The sequence below is a fragment of the Anolis sagrei genome, chromosome 2 (genome assembly GCF_037176765.1).
Source record: "Anolis sagrei isolate rAnoSag1 chromosome 2, rAnoSag1.mat, whole genome shotgun sequence".
Lineage (NCBI taxonomy): Eukaryota > Metazoa > Chordata > Lepidosauria > Squamata > Dactyloidae > Anolis > Anolis sagrei.
The window spans coordinates 253,049,790-253,077,627 of record NC_090022.1 but is presented as its reverse complement, the minus strand read 5'-3'; the positions used below and the strand labels follow the sequence as shown (position 1 = coordinate 253,077,627).

At 39.4% G+C, this 27,838-nt stretch overlaps 1 protein-coding gene across 1 annotated transcript in view; it reads right to left on the bottom strand.

The window, feature by feature from the left end:
• Window positions 1–218: 218 nt before the first annotated feature.
• The window catches only part of PCSK1 (proprotein convertase subtilisin/kexin type 1), a 49,589-nt gene continuing 21,969 nt past the window's right edge, over window positions 219–27,838 (bottom strand). Inside the window, exons 6-14 of the mRNA XM_060761811.2 lie at window positions 25,943–26,031; window positions 23,512–23,684; window positions 16,531–16,743; window positions 11,950–12,050; window positions 9,421–9,654; window positions 7,702–7,859; window positions 6,257–6,390; window positions 3,782–3,943; window positions 219–2,800 (exon numbers count right to left, since the gene is read on the bottom strand). Of these exons, the coding sequence (XP_060617794.2) occupies window positions 2,441–2,800; window positions 3,782–3,943; window positions 6,257–6,390; window positions 7,702–7,859; window positions 9,421–9,654; window positions 11,950–12,050; window positions 16,531–16,743; window positions 23,512–23,684; window positions 25,943–26,031 (1,624 nt within the window). The 3' untranslated portion in view covers window positions 219–2,440. The remainder of the gene's footprint in view (window positions 2,801–3,781; window positions 3,944–6,256; window positions 6,391–7,701; window positions 7,860–9,420; window positions 9,655–11,949; window positions 12,051–16,530; window positions 16,744–23,511; window positions 23,685–25,942; window positions 26,032–27,838) is intronic.

The window sequence follows — 27,838 nt, the reverse complement described above, 5'->3', positions numbered from 1 at the left end:
GTGTTAACAGTAGGACAAAAGGAAAACAGATTATTACATCTAAGGGATATCATATTTGGATTCAGAACATATAGCTGGCACTTGGTTTCCCCTGGGATTTGGTTCTAGGATTACCCATGGATACCAAAATCCATGGATGATCACACTCATTATATACAATTGAGCATTTGAATGTTGTCACTTATGTAAAATAGCAAAAATCAAGGATTGTTTGTTGAAATATTTTATTGGGGGGGGGGGGGTATTTTCAAGCTGTGGATAGTTAAATCCATGGATCCAGAGGGCCAACTGTGTAATAATCGTGCATTCTCGTTAGCATAAAGCTTTCTGTCATTACTAGAGGAAATTGGGTGGCTAGAATACAATGGAATTCAGTGCTCGAACTGTATTACAATGAGAGCATTTTCCCGAACAAGGGAATATGAAAACAGAAAGTAAAACAGGAAAAACCCAAAGAAGCAACCATTAGCATGGATTTGGGAACAGCAAAAGTATGTGTGCTTTCCATAATGGCCATGATAGTCATTGTGCACTACCAACTATCCCATGGTTATTGGCACAGCCACATTATTCAAGGTTAGTTGGTACCCATGACATGCACCTGCTTGTCTCCCTGGAAGCAAAAACATAGTGCATTCAATAGGAAATAGTTTATTTTTAGACTGAAGAAGAAATATCAGATATCCTAGTTGGTTTCAGAAAAGGCAAAGGCACTGGGGATCACATTGTGAGAATGGGACTCAACAAAATGAAAAATACAGAAGAAAACCAACCTGCACTTTATAGATTATAGCAAACCCTTGACTGTGTAGATCATTAAAAACTATGGATCATTCTTAAAGAAATGGAGTGTCCTGTTGTGTAACATTTGCTGAGGACAAGAGGCTAATTTTAGAAGACAACATGGAGAAACGAAATGGTTTCCAGTTGGCAAATGGGTCAGGCAAGGCTGCATTTTTTCATCCTATCTATTTAATTTGTAAGCCGAACATATACATAAAATGATTAGATTCAAAGAGAGGAGGCATGAAAATTGGAAGAAAGAATATCAACAATTTGAGAAATGGAAATGACTTGAAGGCACACAACAAGAACAACAACAAAGCCCTATACAGGCAGTTCCCAAGTTATGAACAAGATAGGTTCTGTAGGTTTGTTCTTAAGTTGAATTTGGATGTAAGTCGGAACAGGTGCATTATTTAAAGGTAACTCCAGTCAGAAATATATCTATATATAGCTTTGGATAGCATAATTTTATTATTATTTTATTATTAACACTCCCTGTGGTGTTTCTTTGGCTGTCTGTGAACTCATTCAGAAGATTTCACCACATTTTCTGTTCCTGTGATAATTGGATTTTGAAAAAAAATGGCTTATTATGGAAACAAGGATTGACGATTAAGCTTCAGTGGAGACAGTTTCTCCTCATGATAATAACTCTTTCCAGAGTGAATTTCCCTTCCTATGGGAAGATTTCTCTCACTTCCTGTTCTCTCACCCTCATTCTTAACTATGAACTGTTTGTAAGTCAGATGTTTGTTACTAGGGAACTACCTGTACTGTATTTCACCTGATAACTTTTCTCACCTTGGAGTAAGCCCTGTTGAATTCAGTGGGACTTACTCTGAGTAGTCACACATAGATTACACTGTAGCAAAACATAACAGTATTGTGTGGAAAGAAGATAATTCAGTATTTCTTCTGCAAATGGATGCAGTGCTTCCCAACCTTTGGTCCTCTAGGTGTTTTAGACTTCAGCTCCCACAATTCCTAACACCTGTAAAATGGCTGGGATTTCTGGGAGTTGAAGTTCAAAAGATCTGGAGGACCAAAGGTTGGGAACCACTGTAAAGGCATATGATTGCTAGCTTTGGTGTCCTTTGACCTGAAATAATATCTCCTGAACTCAACAGAAAGAGTATCCCTGATGTGGATTGGGCCTTCAACAAACCATCCTTAGATATTCTTCCTATGCTTCGTGTTGCTAAAGTATGGATTTCCCTTTTGAATTTCCAAAAGTGAAAAAAAACCACCCTTATTTAAATCAGACAATGTGGGGTGTACACTGTTGCATTACGTTTGGGATGGGTCTCACCTGAAATCATGGCTACAATATTTTTCTGGTTTATTAAAAAAAAATATTCCTGTCCTGAATCTCAAATGTTTTCTGAAGATCAAGGTTTTATTTGATTCTTGAAAAACGCTTGTCTACCTTGAAAGGATTGCTGAATGCTTTGAATAAATCAGTGATTATCTCAACATCTAAGAAGCTGCATTTCTTCCTGCTTTTTCTATTCTTTAGGTCATTCATAAATACAATGCAATGAAAGCTGAGTTCATGCAAATTGCCAGAATAAGCAGGACTTAATCTGAAATGAGGAGTGCTATGGAGATGAAGCAGGTGAATATTTCCAACCTAGTGCTTTTTGCTGTATCTTTTTTAATCTTCCTCATTCAAAATATCAACCAAGGCTTGCAGTAGTCGATCATCTCTATGTTTGTATGGTTTAGAATTGTAAAAAAGGTCAACATAGTCACTATACAGAGACTCCTCTGAGTCTTTCAACTGGGAGGCTCGGTTTAGTTTCTCGAGAGCTTGTTGGAAATGTTCATAGGGAATGTTGGTGTTTCCATTAAGTCTCTTCTTTGAGACCTGATTGCTGGCCATCTGGCTCCGAAATGCGTTTTGCAGTAGACGGAGCACTGCATCTGAAAAGGGGTTCTCCTTTGTTTTCCCATTGCTGCTGGTAATTTCTGCCTCCTTGGTTTTTTCCTTCAAGTTCTCCTGTGTAGTGTGTTCCTGAAACATATATGAAACATACATGAAAAATATACATGATGAAGAAGCAAACAATCTACAGACCCACTAAGAAAATCCAACAAATGCTATGTTCAGCAAAGGACAAGAGGGATCTTCTCACCTCTCTCCAGGAGTCTACAATATACTATGCAGGTGTGGACAAGTGTACATAGGGACCCCCAAATGCAGCACCCAAAATGAATAAAGGAACATGAAAGACACTGCAGGCTACTTCAGCCAGAGAAGTCAGCCATAGCAGAGCACCTGATGAACCAACTTGGACACAGCATATTATTTGAGAACACAGAAATGCTGAACCACTCCAACAATTACCATGCCAGGATACACAGAGAAGCCACCGAAATCCACAAGCATGTTGACAATTTCAACAGAAAGGAAGAAACCATGACAATGAACAAAATCTGGCTACCCAGTATTAAAATCATAACTGTAAATAAAGAACAACATTAAAAAAACAGGGGAACTCCAGACAAGAAACAATCAGGGACAGCTAATCACTTCTCAACAAAGGATTCCCCCAGGCAGTAAGAAGCCACACCTTGAAAACTGCTAGGGGGCCAGTTGAAACATTCACACATACCTCCAACAGACAAGAGTTCTTTCTCCCACCCTGAACATTCTACGGATATATAAGCCCCATTTTTCTAGTTTCCAACTGACCTCACAACCTCTGAGGATGCCTGCCATAGATGCAGGTGAAACATCAGGAGAGAATGCTTCTGGAACAGCCCAAACACAGTGTTTCCGGCTATGAAAGCCTTCAACAATACATACATGAAAAAAAAATACACAAGAGTGCTGGATCTCATTTGAAAGAGATCACTAGGAGCCAGGTTTGGCCTACATCATTTTGATGCCCGAGAATAAGAAAAGTCAGGTAAGCTATAAAGCAAAACAATCCCCTTTGATTCTCCACATACTTAAGGAAGAACTGTATATGCATGTGAATAAAAGTGATACCTCTACAAAGTCCGTCATCTTTTCCACTCCTCTCCTATCATTTTGGACAGTGTTGTATGATGTATAAATTCGGGGTTTCTTCATGTGCTCAGGCCGGGTGGACGTGCCATGCAAAATCAATTTCCAGTTCACAATTCGTCCTTCATTTTGCATTCTTCTGGACTGAGAGACAACAACATCAGCATTAGTCTTCTGTAGAATCATGAGAACCTCGTTCAAAATACTCCCTGAGAGATCCATTATATGGAGATTCATCAATGTTCACTGCTATGATCAAGGTTTGGAAAAGCTATTTTGGACTACAATTATCAGAATCCCCTATCTGTGGAATTCTATGAGCTGTAATTTATAAAAACCATTTTTGAAGCTTTGTGTAATAAGCCGGTTCCACTTGTAGACATAATGGCCCCTTCATTAAGTTATAGTTATATGTTTTAATCTCACGTTCATTCCTTACAAGGGAAAAAGAAGAATTTTCCCCAGTCACTTTACAAAGGGGGAGAATGGCCATGAATTAATCCCTTATAACTGAATTCATTCTCTTATGCTTAGTTCCAGCATTTGCTTTACAGGTTTTTACATTTGGATGCAATATGTGTAATAACTTTGAGCAATATAGTGAAAGAAATGATATCCCTAGAACTAGATCAAAATATAGCTTATGTCTTGAGAAGAAAAACTATTGTTGTTGGATGCCTTCAAGTCATTTACAATTTAGGGTGACCTGCAGGTCTCTTCTACACTGTCATATAAAATCCAGATGATCTCCTTTGAAATGGATTATATGGCAGTGTAGATTCTTATAATCTTTATCAAATCAAATAATGTGTATTATCTGCTTTAATAATCTGGATTATATGGCAGTTTAGAAGGGACCTAAGTTACCCTATCATGGGAAAAACTATACTCTGCAACAAAATCCTGTCTTTCAAACAAACAAAAATCCCCAAAAACTAAAACATCAGAGGACATCCCAACTATAAATGTCCTAAAGCTATGGAAAAACAGCATGAAATATAAACACTGTGATATTAGAAAATATTATATTTAACACAGGTCACTTCCACACAGCTGGATAAAATCCCAAATTATCTGCTTTGAACTGGAATATATGGCAGTGTAGAATCAGATAAGCAAGTTCAAAGCAAATATTGTGGGATTTTCTGCCTTAGTATGCTGGGTTGTGTAGGAAGGCCTGCAGTGAAGCCAAATGCAGATGGGTACCATTTCTATTTCTAGCAGCTTGAACTTCTTCTTTTTTTTTTTTTACACAAGGAAAATAGTAGGTTTCATGAATTGGTGTTGTTTTTTTAAGTGTTGGATGCTTGTAAAACTTCACTTTCTTAAATGTATTTAGTTCTAATTGGGAGAAGTAGAAACTATAAGTGAATCTTAACAGCTAAAAACAAGTGGGGTCATCTCAAATCCACTGCTGGCAGCCCACATGACATTTGGAAGTTTCTGCTGAGTATCACGAGTTTTCTTGCTTTGCTCCAACTTTGCCCACCTTTGGACAAAGTCAGGGGATACTAGAGCTTTCTGGAAACTTTGGAGTATCATGAGTCTGCATGACACTCTGAACAACAGGTTCAGGTCTGATTCACAACCTCATCACAAAGGCTGCTGGAATCACTACACATTGTGGCGATTCTGGCAGTGTATGTCAGAGGGAACCCATTGCCCCATGCCCTGCAGCACCCAATTCACCATCGACCACCCAGCCTTTCCTTTGTTCCTGGCAGAATACATGAAGCCTCCTGTGTTGCCACCACGGTTGCATGCTCCACTTCGCCCTCCCTTTAAGCATGGATCTCCGCCGGAAGTAGCTGTGCATCATGTAATGGGAGCCAGTGGGCTTTATGCTTAAAGGGAAGGCAAAGTCGAGCATGCCACTGAATTTACCCCTCTCTGGTGAGATTCGTCTGATCTGTGCCATCAACTTTTGCTTGCATGGGTGATGACTTGTCCTGTATTGCTGCAGCTGCTCCCAGCCAGTCACATAGCTCCATTGAAACTCTTGGCTGTTGTGGACACCTCTCTTGATGTGAGAATTGGATGCCCATGTGACCAACAAGAAGAAGAGAATATCTGGACACCAATATGGTGCTGAAGCAAACTTAATCACATGCACGTTGTTGTAGGTTTTTCGGGCTATATGGCCATGTTCTAGAAGCATTCTCTCCTGAAGTTTTACCTGCATCTATGGCAAGCATCCTCACAACCTCTGAGGATGCCTGCCATAGAGGCAGGTGAAACGTCAGGAGATAATGCTTCCAGAACATGGCCATATAGCTTGAAAAACCTACAACAACCCAGTGATTCTGGCCATAAAAGCCTTCGACAATACATTAACCATATGCAGTTGGCCACCTTTGGACTGGTGCTGGCTTTAGTGGCCAGTGTAGGCTTGACCTATGTCTCCACTTTATTATTACTTTTATCTATATCACTGCTTCTGACATTTTCCTTACTCACCAAATCAACAATTTTTAAAGTCCATGTTCCTGTCGGATCCTCTCCCCAGGTGTGAACTGACATAAAATCCCAGTCTTTAAAACCATTAGGTGACTTGTCCCTTTGCCTTTCAGCCAGTAGGACTGTGTTGGTGCCTGCATTAGAAAAATGGAATGAATGTCTGTCTTAGTATAGCTTATATGTGGAACAAATATGTCTCTTAGCTCTCAGAAATATATCTGTTGTTGCAGATGAAGAAATTGATGACAAATGATAACTGAGGATAAAAGCCCTTTTCTCTGTCTTACCACCCTCACAGGTACATCTGGTGGGAACACTGGGAAGGGCCTTCACAATGGCTGCTCCCAGGCTTTGGAGCTTCATTCCCAGAAAGCTTTAGCACCTTTCTTATTATCATTCCATAGGTAGATAAAGACTTTCTTTTTTGGCAAGCCTTGGAGGATAGATTAGTTAAGAGGGAATATGGACTTGCCGAATAGCATGGATTTTCTATTTGTTGTTTTTCTTTTAATGGTCTATGTTTTTAATAGCTTTGCATTTTTATATAAGTTAATATTTTAAATTTTGCATGCTGTGACTTTTCAATTATGTTCATTTTAATTATTGTTAGCCACCTAGAGTCCTGAACTGGGAATAGTTGGGATATGAACAAAATGCCTGATGATAACTTTGCTCGATAAGCTAAGGTTCACAAAGCAGGGGGAATCCAGACAAGAAATAATCAGGGCCAGCTAACACCTCCAAACAAAGGATTTCCCCCAAGCAGCAATCAGCCAGGCTTTGAAGCTGCAAGGGCATTAAATAGTAATCAAAGTGGTCAATTGCAACATTCACGCTTGCCTCAAGCAGACAAAAGTTCTCTCTCTCATTTGGGACATTCCACAGATATATAAACCCCACTTGCATAGTTTCCAACAGACCTCACAACCTCTGAGGATGCCTGCAATAGAAGTAGCCAGGAGAGAATGCTTCTGGAACACGGCCATACAGCCCAGAAAACTCAGTGATTCTGGCCATTAAAGCCTTTGACGACACATTAGATTCATATTGACTAGAACCTTGTAACCCTGAGAATCCATAACATAGTAAAGAGTACATATATCCAAATAGACTTTTTGTGGATGTTTGGAGAAATGAAGAGCAGAACATGTAATTCACTTCTATCTTCATTAACACTTTTAGTACGAAGTGTGTTCAGGAGAATTTGACGATTTAGTACCTCCAGACCTTAACAGGCATATATACAAAGCAGAGAGATGGGCCAGCCTTGATAGAGAGAGTTGAGGGACAGACAGGTTTTCCATGTAAGCCAAGATTCTGCTATTGATCAGAATGTTAAATATGAGTAAAACACTAAAAGCAAAGAAAGAAACAAAACTGATGGTGATGACCAAAGAGGTACAGTTACTATAGGAATAGAGCAATGGATAGATGATGTCTGATACCTGATGGGGAAGTTAGGGTCACATGAAGATCACCTCTACGGGAATATTCAATTGTGGCTTCAAACTGTACATGTTCCAGAGATTTAATGGCATTTTCTTGACCTTCGCAAGCTGTTGTGGGAATTTCAATGGCAACTTCACCACTAGCTTTTAGCAACCTGGCAACATTATGGGAAATTGAATTATTATTTCCCCCAATTATCTCAAATAGCTCTGCTGCTTTTATTTAACAATTCTGCTATTAACTACAACAGCTGTTGCATGGAGTCATAAAAAATGAGTGAGCACTGAAGAGGGGTTTTGGGGCATTTTTTTCATCAATGCCAGACAATCTTTCCATGCATGTTGGTACTTTGCATCAAAAAGAGAAAGGGCAGTAGGTCATGCAGAAACATATTTGGGCCAATTATGGAAGTCTTGGGCTCTTTCACAATACATCGTTAGAACACTATGAATCCATATCAACTGCCATGACATATTAACAAATGCTGGAATTAGCAATTTAGGGAGAGGTAGTTTGAATTCTCAGCCAGAGAGTTCTAGTGTCTTGCCAAACTACCAGCTGCAGGATGTAACCTCGGCAATTGAAATGGAATTATAGTGCTATAATTGTGTAGTATCAAAGTGGCCCTTTGATAAAGGGTCTGATCACAAAGGCCAGGCGAAGAATCTGTCACCCTGCATGCAGCTTCCTCTCAACAACACACGAGGGAAGTGTCGCCATTCTGCAGAGGATCCATGCTGGCTACATTGGTTGGGGGTAGGACCTCCATCTGAAGTCACACAATGTTGTGTGATGGCCAGAGTGGGGCTCCATCTCCAGATGGTGGAAGCATCATAGGACACTGATTTAGGTGTGTGTGTGATGAGATCGAAAGAGAAAGTACAGTCATTCCTCTACTTTCACTGAGGTTAGGGGTACAATACTCCTACAAAAGTGGAAAAACTACAAGAAAACTATTTTCTAGAAATTTCTAGGTTCTCCTTTTGACTCTGTAGTCAATTTCTCCAAAAATCACACTGGAGGACCTAGAGATTGATATAAAAAACAATTTAATCACATCCACAAAAGTGGAGGGATGACTGTATTCCTTGCTGCCTTCTCACACTGGAACCAAATTATAGACACAGACAAGATTTTTAATAAATATTCTTCACATCTCAACTGTACAAATAGTGGAGCCTCTCCTCTCCAGACAGAGAAGAAATGCCAATGGAAGTTTGAGGCCACTATGATGCAGGAAGCAAGCAGACCTTTGCTCGCTCCCTACACCTTTGAGAGGTATGGAAACCTCACTTAACAGTGCACTATTTTCAGACCTGCCATGGTTTGGAATGCCATCAATAGTACAGTTTTACCCATATGTGTGTTTTTGTCCCTGCAGTGGGAAAATTTACAATCACACACAAAGAAAACTCTGTGAAAAGCATGGAGATCCCAAAGGCTCAGAGGAAGTATTAATTCCTGTATATCCTTGTAGGATATAGCATTGGCAGCAGGCCTCCATGGTTCTGGACATTACCTGCTACTTATCAATGGACTGAATTTGGGTCCATTTGCATACATGGTCCCCAACTTCCCTTTCTTGCTCATTTCATGTGAGAGAATCGCTGGATGAAAGCAATTCATTTTGGGCATTTTTAAAAATGTGCTTAATGAACTGGAGATATAAATAATACCAGTAGGCTTCACTCAGAAACTATCAATGAGACTCTTACCTTGGCTCAAAGCTGCTGTCCCTCACAATGCACTCTTTCTTTTCTGGGATGCCTTTCCAGCTTTTAGGATCTGCCAAATCTACCAATGCTTTAGCATTGAGTAATCCAAATCCAAATCTGCTGTTCACCATCAGCCCAGCCCCATTCTTCTTCCATCCTGGATTGTTGGCCAATGGATCGAATTCAGATGTCCAGACTACCAAATGCTGCATATCCCTCCAGGTTAGATTAGGACTATCACAAACAAAATTCTAGTCAATTTCTAAATATCTCAGTGGTCTTTAGCCACAGTCATTGGGATGAAAAAGTTTCTACACACTAAAACACATTATTTCCAATGGGTGAGGCTCCTCACAGAAATTTAGGTGATCTCGGCAAAATATCACCCAACAAAATATGGTTGTATTCCCACAGCACAACGGGTTCCAACTGTACTCCCTATGGTTCCAGAAATTACTGGAACCCCAGCCATATTTTATGCAAGAAAGATTGCCATCATCAAATGTTTATCTAGGATATATAAAGAAACTCAGTTCCATGGCTGATATAATGGGAAAGGCTATCTATATTCATTTATTATGAGAGTTTATTAGTCATCTTGATTTATGATTGTGTTGTTGCTGCAGTAGATTTAATTAATAATATTCCTATTCCACTCTTCACTTGTTTTCTTAGCATTTTTTCTGGTCGGAAAGAGGAAAACAATCTAGTTGGAAGACCGCTTTTTTCAACCACACACACCACCACCATCTTAATAGATTTACCCAGCTACTGGAGATGATCAACAACCAGAAACTTGCAAGGTACTTAACTGCCAAATAAATATTGCATTTATTGTTTTTGGACTGTACAGTTTGGGGAACTGTTTAAACAGTTCAGGAATCTGTTTAAACATGTATGATGGTATGTATGCTTAAATACAGACAGATATCTGAAGTTCTGGGTTGGGTGATGTTCTCATTTGTATAACAAAGATGACAGAAGAGAAAGAATAGAGTAGTAAAAGGGTTCATGGGAAGAGCAGTCGAGTTCAGTTCCATTTCAGTATTACACATTCTATATCTTCCATATCAACAATGCATCATGTTTCATTTATAATCTACATTTTAAAAATCTGCAGAAAAGTTATTCTTAAATATATGTTTAGCTATATATTTCTATATTAAATGTCTCTATATAGATTGTATATATTTTTGAAATCTCAGATTGATGCTAGTATAAAATGTAACAGACATATGTACATGTGAAACTGACATGAACTGAAAAATATATTCCTTTCCCCTGCTTTTAGTCCCTTTTGAATACATTTTCACACAAAATACACATCTACCTATACATTTTTCATAAAATAAGCATTTCTAGGTGTATTTTTGCTATCTCTTTTCCTCTCTAAATCTACTTTATCTCTTTATTTCATTACTTTTTTTGCATTCTATGAGGGTTGTCTGGAAGGTGAGGTTACAAGGCACGTAGCTCTCGAAGAGAATTTTCGCAAGGGAAGCTGGTATCACTGTTGTGTAGCGGGAAGCCAGCAGAAGCGAACAAGCAGTGACAGTCATCAGTAGTTCATCAACTGGCCCTGTGGTGAAGGTTAGAAATAGGCGTCCTTATGCCATTTCCCACCAACTGCAAAATTTGGACTGTAATATGCTACCTAAATGCTATGGCCATGAACACCGCTACAATTTATCACAAGAAAAATCGTGGCGTCAGTGTTATAGGACAAAAAAGGGGTTCTGCTTGTTCATTTTTTGGAAAGAGGTGAAACAATCAATGCTGCAAGATATTGTGAGACCACAAAGAAACTTTGCAGAGACATCCAAAACAAACGTTGTGGGATGCTGACGGTGGGAGTCTGTCTCCTTCATGACAATGCGCATCCACACACCTCTCATGCAACACAAGAGTTATTAACTTCATTTGGTTGGGATGTTTTAAGCCAACCCTCTCACAGCCCCGATCTTGCACCCAGTGACTATAATCTGTTCAACAAATTAAAGAACACTTGGGTGGAAAACACTTTTCTGATGAGGAGGAGGTGAAAATCGAAGTGATGAACTGGCTGAAAAAGGCAGCTTGAGACTTCTATGACACAGGCATCAAAGAACTTGTCGCACGGATGATCAAATGTATTGAACTGAATGGCGATTATGTGCAAAACTAATGCTATACTGTACCTATGCTATAATCCATGCAAGTTTTATAAAGATATATCCATTCTTTGTATTTTTTTAAAAAAAATCTTGTAACCTCACTTTCCAGATATCCCTCATATTTCTTTGCACTGCATTGAAGACTGTATCTTCTTTTGTCCGTTCCTTATATGCATTTTATTCACATTCTTGTTCACGTTTTGGGCAAAGAATGCCTTGCATTACAAAATTTGGGAAAGGATGCAGTTCAAATAATAACTACATTTGGATTTAGATGTTAGCTCAGGAGCTAGGCATTGGGTCAATTCCTACTTCACTGAGGACCACACAATCCCCAAGAATTTCTAATGAGTGGTATTTATTTATGCAGACTTACTTGGCTTCAAGAGCAAGGGCAAAAATCCCGGCAGCTAAAGGTGCAGAAGCTGAGGTCCCAGTGTGAGTGGAGGTGCATTCATTATGAAGGTCAGCACTTATCTGAAGGCAATAAACACCATGCAGCTGTTAGGCAGTCTGCCAAAGTTTACCATTGGAAAGCATAAACAACAGCCTTTATTTTGTAATGGGTTAAACCTTAGAGTTTTCCTCTTCTTTCTGTTAACATTTTATGGTTGAGAATGGAAAACTCTTTCTTGTGAATCTATATTAAGTATATTTTTGTATCCCAGTGACTCATATTGAAGGAAAATACTCCCACATCAAACAGCTTGTCTGAGTCTGAGACCCCAAGAGTATAAAAATAAGTGTTTTGTAGTAAGATATGAATCTTAAAACATATCATTGGGTTGGGCCAAGGCATTTGAAAATGATTTCTGGCTTTAAAAAAATATGTAGAGGTTAAGAGTGAATGCTCCTTTCCCTCAACAGGAACACAGAACTATAATTTGGAAAATGAAAGAGGTGGATTGTAAGAAAACGAAATAATCTACTTTGATGAAGTACTTAATGTGCCTGCTTTTGCCATTATAATTGCGAGGAATCAGGGCATGGCAGTGTCTGCCATATCTTAGTCACCAGTTCAGAACTATTCCAGATTCCAGGGCTAAAACCTGAAATGTAGGTATGACACCCAGTGATGTTAATGGGCCCTTCTGTTGTGGTCCTTAAGCACTAAGGGGTGCAGGGGTGCATACTGCATTGAGTGATACCATCAAAGGGGGTGACACCAAAATTGTTGTCCATAGAATTTCTGTGCAGTAGGTTACTGTGAGTTTTCCAGGCTGTATGGCCATGTTCCAGAAGCATTCTGTCCTGACGTTTCACCCACAAGTATGGCAGACATCCTCAGAGGTTTTGAGGTCTGTTGGGAACTAGGCAAGGGAGGTTTATATATATGTGGAATGTCCAGGGTGAGAGAAAGAACTCTTGCCTGCTTAAGGCAGGTATAAATGTTGCAATTGGCCACCTTGATTAGCATTTAATAACATTGCAGCTTCAAAGCCTGGTTGCTTCCTGCTTGGGAGAATCCTTTTTTGAGATGTGTTAGCTGGCATTGATTGATTCTTGGCTGGAATTCCCCTGGCCTATAGAGTCCAGTTTTAGTGGTTCAGTTCACCTTGGAGGAGGTGGGGTTTGCAGATTCTTTTTGCACAGTCTGCCAGGGCTTTTATTGTGCTTCTTTTTTTAGTTGGGTAATGGTTGGAGTTTTTATGTAGGTATCTCTGTGTGTAGGTTTTCTGTAAACTGTGTGGCTTAGTTGTTGATTTGGTTTGCAAATGACAGGAACTTCTAGAAATTTTAAAGCTATCAGCCTATTCAATGCTAAGCAAGGTGGCCAATTGCAACATTCACACCTTTTTTAAAAAACAAACAAACACAAGAGTTCTTTCTCCCACCCTGGACATTCCACAGATATACAAACCCCATTTGCCTAGTTTCCAACAGACCTCACCGCCTTTGAGGATGCCTGCCATAGATGTGGGTGAAAATCAGGAAAGAATGCTTCTGGAACATGGTCATAAAGCCCAGAAAACTCACAGCAACCCAGTGATTCTGGCCATGAAAGCCTTCAACAACTTCTGTGCAATGTTTCAGAAGAAATGTATTTTTGAAATATAAAAATAACCTTGGCATCATGTCCAGTCAGGCAAACTTCCCTTCTTATTTCTCTCCCACATGCAGGTTTTTGGTGACCATCAAAATCGTGCAGGTTTCTTCCTCCACTCCCAATACCTGTTCTTTAAATTCTTAATAACCACCTCAGTTCTTTTAGTGTGGTACCTTCTTTCCTTCAACCCAAGCCACCAGATTTTTCTAGCACAAGAAAACATTTCTGAGGATTTTTTATGGGCAGGTTTGAGAAGAGATTCATGGGGGTGACACTATGAGTTACCGCAGTGGATGACACCAACCCCAGTGACGCCACTACATTAAACATGATAAATTAAACTTTAACCACAGAGGTACAGAGTATGCCATTCTCATTTAAAAAAACAAACACTTTATCTAACAAATGAACAAACAAAACTCAAGAATGTGGTATGACCCTGCGTTCACTCCCCCTTCCTACAAGGTCTGAAGAAGAAGAAGATGGCCCGGAGATCTTGAACTCCTAGGGCCCTTCCACACAGCCCTATATCCCAGAATATCAAGGCAGAAAATCCCACATTATCTGAGTGTGGACTCAGATAATCCAGTTCAAAGCAGAGATTGTGGGATTTTCTGCCTTGGTATTCTGGGATATAGGGATGTGTGGAAGGGCCCCTAGACATCATATGCATTTTAACATTGATGAAAGGCTTGATAACTCATCCACAAAGGTGATTTACTGCAAAGAGTGGTCTTTCTCATCAATTACACTTGTTAATTTTACCGCCATCTGTTTTTAAAATTAATTTCAGTGTTAGCACCGCAGGAGTGGTGTGGTTGCCAATGTCATGTTGTCACACCTCAAGCTGATTTAACAAGAGTTCAGAAATGAGAGGTCACTAGGATCTGGTATTCCCAGTGGTCATGCTGACTTGGGATTATGGAAACCATAGTTCTAAACTGAGGATCTGGAGATTTATCATTTTGCTGCTTTCCTACACTGGTGTCTCCCTTCTTCCTGGGTGAATGATAGCAATAGCAATTCACCAAAATATAGCCAAGGTGAATCACTCCAGAATGCTACCACTTGAGCGTTCGCAAGCACACTTGACACAAAATAAAGCAACAAACAATACTTCACCTATCATTATTCACTCAGCTGGGAAGCATGTAAGTCAGAGCAAAAGGGAGGGAGCATTGCAGAGTGTGAATAAGAGCTGTAATAGGAAATCCTGCCCTCAGATTTGTAACACTGCTTTTCTTTAACCCTGAGAGCTAATGACAGGTTTCCAAAGATAGTGCAATCTTTGTGGAGGGCATTTCTTAGCTTGGGTTTTTTTTTCCTGAGAGATTATTGTCTGACAATACTTCCATCTGGAAATCACAGTATTTACTTAGTATACTAAAGAGCTCTCTCTCCAATTTTACAGAGCAGAAAGGGGGCAATTAATTACTCTTAAACATTGGCAAGCTTTATGAAAAAGCAGTCTAATTTATTTTTAAAATATGGCTTTTATTTTGAATAGGATCTTGCTGTTATTGCCTGGATTGCATACTGCTAAAGAAAGATACTGTAATAACACGTTGAACATTTCTGAGAAACCCACAATGAATTATTTCAAATCAGAAACAGCTTATGACATACAGTAGCATTACCACTGTTGATTCATTTTATCATCATTCCCATAATGAGTGATTCACAGGTCCAAGTCATCCTATGGGTTTTCAGTGGAGACTAGAACCTTGATGCATCGATTTGTATTGAATCCAAGCCCATTCTAGTAATTGCTGTCCCACACCGCATTTAATCTGGTCACCAGGTCATGGTTTTGTTTGTGTGAATCAGGCATCAGAGAGTACATGAATAATGTAAGGGGAATTATAATAAAACAGTAGAGCATCATTGTTATGCTTCTGTAACCATTTCTAATTGGGTTATTATAGCTTCTGTATTTTGTTTAAGCACATAATTGTAGAGGAAATGCTATCATGGCAATCTTAAATGAATCCATATGATGGCTACAAGTTGATCTTTGATTAGAAAAGCTCCAGAAAACATGCCAATTTTCTTCCTCAACACTAAAAGCCAATAAATTATGTTCTACCACCATACCAGGGGTGATCCAGTTTTTCAGGGTGGTAAAAGGTAAAGGTAAAGGTTTTCTCCTGACATTAAGTCCAGTCATGTCCAACTCTGAGTGGGGTGCTCATCTCAATTTCTAAGCCAAAGAGCCAGCGTTGTCCGTAGACACCTCCAAGGTCATGTGGCCAGCATGACTGCATGGAGCGCTGTTACCTTCCCACTGTAGTGGTACCATGGCATCAAATTTCAGAGAATGTCCTTTCAAACACAGAGTATGGTCCCATATCCACAGGGTATGGGACCAAAGATCATCACCTATCTCCAAATACATGAAACCATGGACAATGGCAAATCCTTTATTTTGACTATACATGGGGTGGAGGCATCCCATAGAATTGCACTGGGGGACCTAGAGAAGCCCACAAACACTTCTGTGGGGGAAAACTATTTTTGGAGTGTGGACAAATGAAACTGTGGACATTGAATCCATGGAGAAGGCTGTGCTACAGTATCATTTTTAATTCCCGGGGGGGGGGGAGCATGGGGGTAAAAGTAGGGAACGTTTATTTTGATCAAATGAAATGGGAGTGGGTGAATAATAGAATGGGATTTTTCAGAAGAAATATAGTCTGTGTCTAAGGTTCCATAGTTAATGAATCAGAGACGGGAAAAATTACATTTGAGGATACAATTCCCAGAATTTCCCAACCAATATGACCACTGATCATGGCAATTCTGGGGTTGTAGTTCTCAAAACTTTGAAAAGAAGTAGGCACATTAAAACATTAGCACTGGTTAGTCAATTTCCCCCTTCAAGAATTGTTAAATGAGATCAAAACAACTTACAATTTTCTGGTCAGTATAATCCCCGCTGCTGTATGCTGTGGCCAGTGTTGAAGAACACTTCTCTGCATACCATGGAGAAAGGCCTTGCTGCGAAGCACTGCTGATGGAGATGGTGTAGATGCTATCTGTATAGCCATCACAGTCACAGTTATCTCCTTGTCGGCCACCATTCCCAGAAGCCCAGACAAAAATAGAGCCTTTCCCTTTTCGCCCCTGTAAGGAATGAAAAAAGGAGTATGATTAATACAAGGATGGAAGCATCATGGAAGAACAACCCAACAGAGATTATTGCTCCATCTCACATGCATAAGGTCCAAACAACCATTCTTAGTGTTTTGGATTTTCTAATACAGAATACGGAACAGTTACATTGTGCATGAAAAACCCCAGAATCGCCTCACTCAACATGGCTCATGGATATGTTGGCTGAGGGAGTCTGAGTGCTGTAGTCCTAAAATGTAACATGTTCATATTTTGATCAGAGTTTTTCTACACCAGTAAAACAACTGATGCACACCCTGAATCCAGCACTTGCAATCTTAATGACACACGGCAACTTTTGGTACATAAAAAACAATGGATTCCCAAAATCGCAAACAACACAAACCCACTACAAGCCGTAGTACATAAATCACAGAGGTAACTTTTGCAGCTTATATAATACAATATTAAACGTGCATCCAGCAGCATTGAGTGATATACAAGGAACAAAAAACTGTTATTTATACAGTGATTTTACACCAGTCACAAAAGTAGAGTATTTTGTGACTGGTGTAAAGCAGACTTCTCCTAAGGGCATGATATCCCTTATGTTCTGTAAAGATACTGTTGAGTGGAGCTTCGAGTCTCTTGTAAGAGGATATCAACGTAGAGGATTTGCAGACCAGTTTTGACTGTCTTAAGTCTCCCTCAGGTGGAAACAATATGAAGAGTACAATGAAGTGGACATTGCCTTTAACCTAACATCACTCCACACTAAGCAAAGTCAGGGGATACTCATGATGTCACAAGTATTGTCCAGCAGGAGCCAGCTAGAATACCAAAATGCCAAGGCTTTCTTAGGCAGATGATTAAAAGACTACATGTTTCCAGCAAAAAAAAAAAAGAAAAAGAAAGACTCCCTGGGACCCAAGAGAACCCCCAAATATACATGTTGTTGAGGAATAACAACCTGGAAAAGCCCATGGAATGAACAGGCTGCAAAAAAACAACAATTACAATTATGTGAAGAATATCTAATGTGCATGTATGTGTCTGTGCGTTTTCCATTATATGCCAAACATTTTATAAATCAGCAGGGAATAATTGTTGTAAGATTTCATCATGTGGTGACTATTTACTTTTAAAAGAATAATTAAGATTATGCTTTTTAAAAGGCTGTACATTGCCTCACATCCACCACTGGGAGAAAGACAATATACGTATGCACAAATAAAATTTAATAAAACAAAACATATATCCAACCCAATTTTACCACTTTGTTTGCTTTGTTTTTCTTTTTTCTGCTTGAGCTATCCTAATTGGTCCATTGAATAATATGAGTCAATAATATGCAGAAAAACAAAGTGTAACAAATAAAGATGGAATTCCAGGTACATTTAAAACACACAACTTAAAAAAATAGAAATTCATTTCATTTTTATTTGTTTTGTTATAATATTGCTGATGAATTAACCATGTATGATTCACTGGAAATGCATTTGTATTTTAAGTGTTCTATGTTTGGCTGCAGGCGTTTACTTTCCTTGGGAAGAACCAGGAAAATCTATAAACTCTGGTTTCCTGTAAGTTCAAAATTCATCGCCCTCTATAATTGGTGTCAATGGCTAGTTTGCACCCATTGCCTCTGCAGTCCTTAGTGGAAGATGAGTTAGAGAAGTGGTTGCCAGATATTTTTTGACCAGGGTCTACTTGGCCAGGGACCACTTCGGCCAGGGACCACTTTGACCAGTGACCATTCTCCAACGTTAGTACCAAAAGGGTTATGAATCAGTTTATGGTCAACTTTAGATTCAGTTTGGTTATTTGGAGTTCTGATTCAGACAATTGCATTGGATAGACCACATCAGTTCTAGCTTCTGATACAGAACATATGCCATCCAGTAGTCGCCATCTGCTCACCTACAGAAAACCATATTTAATAATCTAGAGCGAATGTGGTAGTAGTAATCTTTTGTGGGTAGTCAGCCTCTCCCCTCCTGACATCCCCGTTGCCTTGGCACTATAAGAGGTTTTGCAAGACCAGTTGCTCTTGTTACCATGTGGTTTCAAGGCAACTGTGCTGTAATGGTGAGGCTGTAAACCATATTTTCGTTCTTGCGGACCACTGGTGGTCAATGGACCACAGATTGGGAATCACTGATCTGGAGGCCTCGATAAAAATACAAACATCTGCAAGATACTGAAAGAGCAGCAAGAAAATAAAAGTGGTGGATGGATCTTTTAGCAGACAATGCTTACTGAAGGAAATACATGCAAAAATATTTTTAAAAAGAGGTTTGATTAATGTAGCGCTCAATATAACGAACAACGTGATTCACTGTTATTTCTCCTTGAATGAATTTCCAAATGAAGAATGAATTAATATCTCCAGAAAGGAACATAGGACTTTATGTTCTCACTGCCAAGAAGATGCATGGTGTTGTTTGATATCTGTAGCATTTGGATGAAAGTTAGGAAGAAAGGCTCTCTCCACAAACTGCTGCAAAAGCCTGGGTCCTGAAACTCAGCCTTGTCCAAAGAAATGGCATCCACTGGGGGACAGATATAAATTAACTCTTGTGTGTTGCTGCTGTGTGTACTTAAGTTATTTTCAATTTATGGTAATACTACCATGGGGTTTTCATGGCAAGATTTGTTCAGAGGTCAAGAGGCAGAACACCGTCCGGGAGCCGGTCATCGTCTGAGCGGAAACTACGGCCACCTCCTCCTGGTGCTGTTGGGACCGAGGAAGTGGCAGCAAAAGGGGGGGAAGACTGGGAGCCCCCCCCCCTTGCACTGCATTGCACACCATGAGTTAGAGAAGTGGTTGCCAGATATTTTTTGACCAGGGTTTACTTGGCCAGGGACCACTTCGGCCAGGGACCACTTTGACCAGTGACCATTCTCCAACATTAGTACCAAAAGTCTGGAGTTGTCTGGAGTTGCCTTTGTCTGGAGTTGAAAAAACAAGATTTCTCCAAGATCATCCAGTTTATCCAAGAACACCCAGCTGGGTACTAACAAGGCAAGCACACTACTAACAAGGCTAAGCATGGATTTGATCCTTGGTCTTCTAAAGTCTAGTTTAGGCGTGGGCAAGCTTCGGCCCTCCAGGTGTTTTGAACTTCAACTTGTTTTGGAGTTGAAATCCAAAACATCTGGAGGGCCGAATTTTGCACATGCACGATCTAGTTCAACCCAAGATTGGTATACCAATCTGCTTTGCATGTCCTTAATAAAAATAATTGTCCCAATTTTTACAGATTTATTGTTTAATCTGTTTTAATTAAGATTTCAGTAGTTTATTGCTGAATTTATTTTAGCCCCTTATCAAAAATGGAAAGAAAGGACATTAACTTAATTAAATAAATATGTTTTGAATAGGTAAGCAGCTTATGGCACCTTTGTACCTGGCCCATGGCCTCTCTTCTTTAACTCTGTACAAGTGAAAAAACAAATCGTCTTTGTGTTAAATGGGAACATTTCCCTACAGCAGTAGTGACCAAAATGCAGCCCTGCAGCCATATGTACCCCCAAGCTGTTTCTGAGGTTCCCCAAGTCACCCAGACTGGCTTTTGCTAGAAATTGGGTGAACTGGCTCTACACACACTGTGATTCCATTGTAATTGCCATGGCAACATTAAGGGGAGTTATGGTATTTGCAGTTTAGTGATGTGTCTATCCTCTTTGGTTTTCTTTACAGAAACAGTTATTAGCTTGCATTTACTAAATGTATGTATAATGCAGGAACTTTAATGGTAATAAGCCTAATAGCTTACATGAGCCATATCCTGAGTAGTGGTCCTAAGCAGGCCTCAACTTTGTCCAACTCATCTGTCCTATGGGAATAATCCTAGCATCTTTGATCATTCATTTGTAAGGGCAACTGAAAATATAAGTGAAGTGCTTTGAGAACTTGAAATACAATTGCTACAGTTCTAAACTGCCTTGCAGCCATTTAGCTTTGTGTACTTTTGGTGATGGATCACTTCTATAACTATGCTAATGTTCTTGTTGCAACCTTAAATAGAGCAAGCTGCTCCTTCATCTATAACAATCTAGTTCTAGGGAACCAATCCCATGGATCAGTTAAGGCATTGGTACAGAGGAGCATTTCCATTGGCATCAAAATTCAGTGCTGGGAAAAGTTACTTCTTTGATTGCCAGAGTCTCTCCACTAAGAGGTCCGTTGCAAATACACAAAGATATCTCATGATGAGAAGCTAGCTGTCTATTATTTTCTATAAGTTCTAAAATGTATTGGTTCTCATTACTTCATCAAATGCAGAGAGATATCTCAGACAACCATTAGCCATCAAAGTGGTATCTTCATAATTTATGTCGTCTATGGAATACAAAAGCAATATGTATTTTTATATTGTCTTTTATAATTACAAGCACATAATTTTTCAATTTTGTTTTCCTGGATGGTTTATTTTTCTTGTAAAGAGCTTCTGCATTACAACTTTGTTTATATTGGTCTGTCTGTACCTACCTTCAATAACTTAGATTGCTCTCAGGTCTTATATAATAGTTTAATGACACATTTGTTGTTGAGCCCTTTGAAAGTAATAATCCTACACCTGTAGGACCAAAGGTTGGGAACCACTGGACTAGAGCAAGGATAGGAAACCTCATTTCTTTCAAATGTTTTTGACCATTTAAAACCCAGCTAGCACAGTCACTGGTCAAGAATTATGGAAGTTGTTTCTCTCAAAGCAGGTCTCCCTGTAGCTTAATATAGAGGTATGAAAGGAAGCAATGATTGAACATTTTTCTTTTTAAATCCATGAATCCCAAACTCTGGTTCGTAGGTATTGATAGATCTCAACATCTAGAAGTCGTAGCAAGCATGGCCAGTGGCTTCTGGATGATGTAGTTTAACCACATTTGGGAATCCAAGTTGAAAACTACTGGTTTCTTTAAAATGCATATTGATTACTCAGAAAGCTCTTTTCCAATCTTGTTAGGAATGCTCAGTGATGTTTTTTTATTCAAGTCAGTCAGAAGATTCAAGAAACATTCCCAGTGTAGGAGTAACTCGTACCGTACTATGGATCCACTAGTTATAATTCATGCTCTTAAAGTGGGCTCTTTCCCTCTGGTTTTCTGCCTACCAAATATGTTTGAGCTGAGCTAGTGGTATCTGGGCCATCCCTGTCAGTTGGGAATGGAATTCACTCTAGGTTTTAACCAAAGATTTAAATTAGTTCTTCAGGGTACTAAACCCTACAGTCAAATAGGTTCAGCATCTTGGATAGTTCCTTTAAATCTAGACAAAGCTTGGGAAATCCCCCACTAACATGGAAGTCACCAATTGCCACAGAGTTGGACACAACTTCCATAACAGCCAGCTGATGGAGCTAGAGAAAGGAGAGTTGTAGCTCAGCATGCTTGATATACACAAGGTTTAATATTCATAGGTAACTGTAAAGTGTCAGGCAAAGATACATTACCATTCATCTTTGACAGTTCTTTGGTAAAATTCTTATCGTCATTGTTGATTTTTGTGGATTTAAATAAAAGAAAGTGTTTGTATTCTACTGTTCTCCGGCATTTCCAAGGCTTTTTGATTCCATGTCCAAAAGCCTTCTATGCCAATTCACAGAGCCTTTTAGCTAAGTATACGGAACTAAGCAGCAGAGCAAGCTTGTTTTCTGCTGCCCTGGAAAGTAGGACGTGGAACAATGGCTTCAAACTACAAGAAAGGAGATTCCATCTGAACATTTGGAAGAACTGACTGTGAGAGCTGTTCAGCAGCAGAACTCTCTGCCCCGGAGTGTGGTGGAGGCTCCTTCTTTGGAGGCTTTTAAACAGAGGCTGGATAGCCATCTGTCGGGGGTGCTTTGAATGCAATTTTCCTGCTTCTTGGCAGGGGGTTGGACTAGATGGCCCATGAGGTCTCTTCCGACTCTATGATTGTATGATTTAGGCTCTTAGCTGTTATTAGAATTTATCTCCCATTAGCTGTAGCCAGTATGGCCCAAGGGGAGGGATGGTGGGAGATGGAGCCCAATACTATCTGAAATGCCAAGCAAATTTCTTCTTCATTGTTTTAGGTTGGTCAATTACTTCCTTGAAGGAAAAGATTTCATCTTTTGAAATGCTGAAACCAAAGCCTATTTGTCACTGCTAATGTCACATCCTCTAAATATATGTAAAGCCCAAAACACTATAATTCTTCCCTCCCTGACGAAATGGCTGGTATGGCAGTGCTATGTGTGGATGCGTCATAAAATGTTGCCAATGAAAAGCTGCTTGGTGTGCCTATAGAAGTCCACAGAGGAGGTGCTTCCCAACATTTATTCCCCTTCCCTTAATTAGAATTAAACTGAATTATTCACAGGCTTATGCAATAATGCTCTGTATCTTGGCTTGCAAAGAAAGGTAAGTGCAATATTCACGAAGAAGAAAATGTGCATGAATATTTTATAGGCGCTCTCTGCATAAAACCTCATTAATATTCAAAGTAAAACAAGCGGTTCTTGTATGGAAGGAGGAAAACTGAAAAAAGCAAGAAAAGAGATTTGGGACTAAATAATGCTTAAAAAGATGAAGGAACGTCCATCAGCAAGACACTAAGCTCTAACTTCTAAACATTTTGAGATATTTCCCTTTGACTTATCTCTGAAGCTTCTTTCATGTTTCTAAAAGAAATAATCCATCTAAAATAACAGCCCAGCAAAGAATACAGATTTCCTTGGATCAAGGAAAAGATTCATATTTTCCTGTTCCCCAGCCTTTGAAAGGCTGCAAAGTAACACTCTGAAAAGATCTCACCTTTTTAATTCCATATTCAAAAGCCTTCTGTGCCAATCTACCTGGCCCTTCGACAGTTTTCCCGTCATCATTTGGACCCCAGCTGGCACTATAAATGTCCACGTGATCTGGGCTGAAACCGATTGAACTGGCTTCTATGGCATCAGTGACTATTCCGTCCAGCATTCTTATGCCTTCGTGGAGAGATGGGAGGGAGGAAGAAAGCAATAATTATTTCGTGCTGTCACTATATTAGCAACACAAAGTGTTGCATGTTGCCATGTAAACAGAAGTGCATTGCCCTTTAGAATAAGCAGCCTGGAAAATACAGGAGGCAGAGAAATCAATATTCCAACATATTCATTTAATGTCCTTCCCTTCTGAGACCCAGGATGGCATGGGGCTTGCTCTCTCTACCCTGAGATGCAATTGCTTCATTTGGCAAAAACATAAAGGGGAATAGCTACATCAGATTGGAAACTAACAGCTTGCAAACACTCATTAACACAGAATAATTTAAAATGTGAGAGTCGTCAGCACAGATGTCGGCAGCTGTCCCATTTCCATTCATTTTTACAGGGTCTGTCCCCTTTAGCACTACATCACATCCTTCTCAGGATTCTCCACTGAGAATGTGTGTTTGACAGAGACAAACACACAGACAGAAATGACTCTGCTTGCAATACTGGCATGCAACTCAAATGAAAGATAAATAAAGTAAACACAGATCGTTTGGAAATTTGTCTGGCACAGTAGAAATGTAGGATGGATTTTTTTTTACTTTGCAGGCTTTATTATTCTTGATGAGATTTTGGAGCTACATGTCAATCATTCTAGTATTTTTAAAAAAATGCAGAGCTAGAAAACTTCCTCCTGGTCTTCTTCCACCACCTTCAATTACCAACTTCCCAAAACTTCAGCTGTTATCAATAATAGCCTGGAGATTCTGGGAGTTGTAATCCAAAATTCTCACTATTCTAACTTCTCATACCCCCCCCCCCCCAAATCAATTTTCTTTTATTCAATCAGATATAATCAATTAATAGTTATACACTGTAAACAATGGGTTCCTTTCAGGGTTGGTTATTATTTGGCTATATTTTTTTATTTCTTTACTTTTAAAAATCGACATTGCACTGCTTTCTAATAGAATTGGAACACAACATTCTGAAAACTGTTGATATTTAAGGATGACTGTGTTCTGGTTCTCATATTTATTCAGCAAATCCAAAATCCGCATGTTTTCATTGTCAAGATGCAAATCAGTCAAAATTTCCTCTCCCATTCCTGGATTGCAGTGGTTACTAGGCTGTGTAGCAGAGCAATGTCCTGGTCACTTCATGCAATGTCATGACATTAAGAATTTGCTATGTTGGGAAATTACACCTCACTTCAGCAATCAGATTTGCTCCCTATGGGAAGGAAGCAACTACATTCATTTGTTTTAGAAACACATTCCAATCTATTAGAATCTTCGAAGAAATCACAACAGCAATCCAGTCCATTATGTGGAGCCATGACATGAAATTGCCACAAAAGCTTTCGGTAACATTCTCTCCCTTTCTGCCTAAGTTTGACACCACTTGCCATTAGGCTTATGCACGGATTCGGAATGGTTGGTTCCCTTTGGCCAATCCAGCTTGTTTGGCTTGACTGGATGGCCATAAGGGTAAGGGCTCACCCGTCACATTTTTTTGTCCATAATGGGACCACATGGCAGCCGATCATGGATCCTCCTCTCATGTGGGTTTTCCTTGTGAGCCCTGCCTGTTGGGCCAATCTGAATAAAAGAAATCCATGATGTGTCTTATGCATTGCTTCCTTAAACCCAGACATCCTTGAAAGGAAGAAAGAAAAGGGTCCCAGGAAGAATTTTTCCTTAACCCTGTTGCTAAAACCCAGACTCCCTTGAAGGAAAAGAAGGAAAGAGTCCCTGGAAGGGTGCTTTCTTAACCCCATTGCTCAAACCTAGACTCCCTTGAAAGAAAGAAAAGAAGAGATCCCGGAAATGGAAAGGAGAACTTTGTAAGTTCCCATTGCCGGCAATTGGCCGGATCTTCCCGGATCTTTTGGCTACCAAGCCAAAAACAGATATTTCCATTAGCCAATTTTTGGGAAGATCACGAAAAACAGGTATGGGTTTCCAACGAAATTCAGATGCCAAAACTGAATCACCTTCTAGCCAAATTGCACAAATGTACTTGCCATGACTCACTGCAATGGAGCCCTGGGGTTTATAGTTTGGTGAAACATCAGCAGAGAAGCCTAAAGTCCTACACAGAAAGCTACAGAATCACAGCTCCTTTTGTTCCATATCATTGAAGCCTGGCAGGTAAAGTAGTATTAAACTGCATTTATTCTACAGTGTAGATACACCCTTTGTTCAGTACCCCTTTAATCCTTATATAGAGAAAATGTTTTACTAAAACCAAATATTAAATCAATTTTTTACCTCCAACTTTGGAATTGTATGCCACTCCAACTCCACATTTTAAGTTGTTTGCTTGCATGGCAATCTCTCCTGCACACCGTGTCCCATGCCTGCAACAAAACCACCAATTCCAAACAGATTATACACAAATAGGAAAGATCACAAGTTAGTCTATTATATATGATAAGGATTCCATGATTATGCTCTGCTTCCTGAAAATTTGATATTTAAAACATTTTTTGGTCTCATAGCTTTTTGATTGTTTACATAAAGCACAATAATTTTTTTTTTAAAATGCCAGGATTATTCATTCAAATCTATCAAACTCAAATGGAGTCAACAGGGATTAGATCAGGCTTGGGCAAACTTTGGCCCTCCAGATGTTTTGGACTTCAACTCCCAAAATTCCTAACAACCTCGGGCCCCTTCCTTTCGTCCCTCAGCCGCTTAAGCGTCTGAGGGGTGAAAGCAAGGGTCCTGAGGCTATTAGGAATTGTGGGAGTTGAAGTCCAAAACACCTGGAGGGCTGAAGTTTGCCCAAACTTGGATTAGACCTTACTGTCAGCATAGAACATAGAGATGTTGTAATTAAATATAATAGTAAGTTAGATTTTATAAAGAAAAAAAACCTGATTTTCTAAACTATGAAATACTACTTTTTAAAGTAATGCTTATGATATCACAGATTTAAATGCATAGCTCATTTTTATTACTACTGCAGATTAAGTGCTAAAATATTTTCATTGATGTGTTCTATGATCCCTCACCTTCACTACATAAAAGGATGGCTCCCTCGTGAAAAGCGGCTTTCTTTAGCAGTTTTATATGTAATATAAAATACAGTTTTGTATGTAATAGAGCAGTTGAATGCTTCCAATCTGAATTCCTTTTTCATATTAATGATGAATAGATTTGAAGTAGAGACCACAGATTTTAAAAGTAGAGCCAATGGTCTCCCATTGCCTATAAATGCTGCTGCTTACAGAGTGCTAAATTTTCAAAAGCCTGGAAACATTTATCCTTTGAAAATCTTCTACTTTGATGCTATTATTTGTGTTGTGACAGCAGCTGTACAATGAATTACACATCATTTTGTCCAATAGGGACTGGTGAACCCTGTTGAAAGTTTTTTTATTGTGCCATTACAAACAATGACAACTTTATTGGTTTGTAGGGGCTATTTGGTCAATATTCTACTTTAGAAATGAATAATTAATTTCTGCCTTCTTGGGCCCAATTTGCAGAAGAGCTATTAAAGCCTATATGACTGTTTGACTGGATAGGCTACAGAAAGGGAATTGACTATCTCCATTTCACAAGGACTAGATTGGTTCTCAATCTAGTGGCGCAGCTGGCTGGGTGTCAGCTGCATTAAGATCACTAGTGACCGAAAGGTCATGAGTTCGAAGACAGCCCAGGTCAGAGTGAGCTTCCGGCCAATTTGTGTAGCTTGTTGTCGACCTTTGCAACCTGAAAGACAGTTGGATCTGTCAAGTAGGAAATTTAGGTACCACCTATGTGCAGGGAGGCTAATTTAACAAATGTATGAGGCCATAAAAAATCTCCAGCAAAAGCATACGGGGAATGTGGAAAGTACTTCATCAGTGTCACAGATGGACGGTGAAGCGACAGCTCCCCTGGTGGCCAGAAAATTGTAATGTTAAATAGCCTTTCACCGTCTGTCTATATGTGTTGTGTACTATGGCATTGAATGTTTGCCATGTATGTGTACATTGTAATCCGCCCTGAGTCCCCTGCGGGATGAGAAGGGCGGAATAAAAATACTGTAAATAAATAAATAAATATTGGCCTCACCAAAAAAAAAAAAGATATATTGAACATACGTCAGATTAATAGAGCCATCTTATTCCTCGGGCATATGTCTCCTCTATGTTCAATGAGCATATTGCCCTTTCA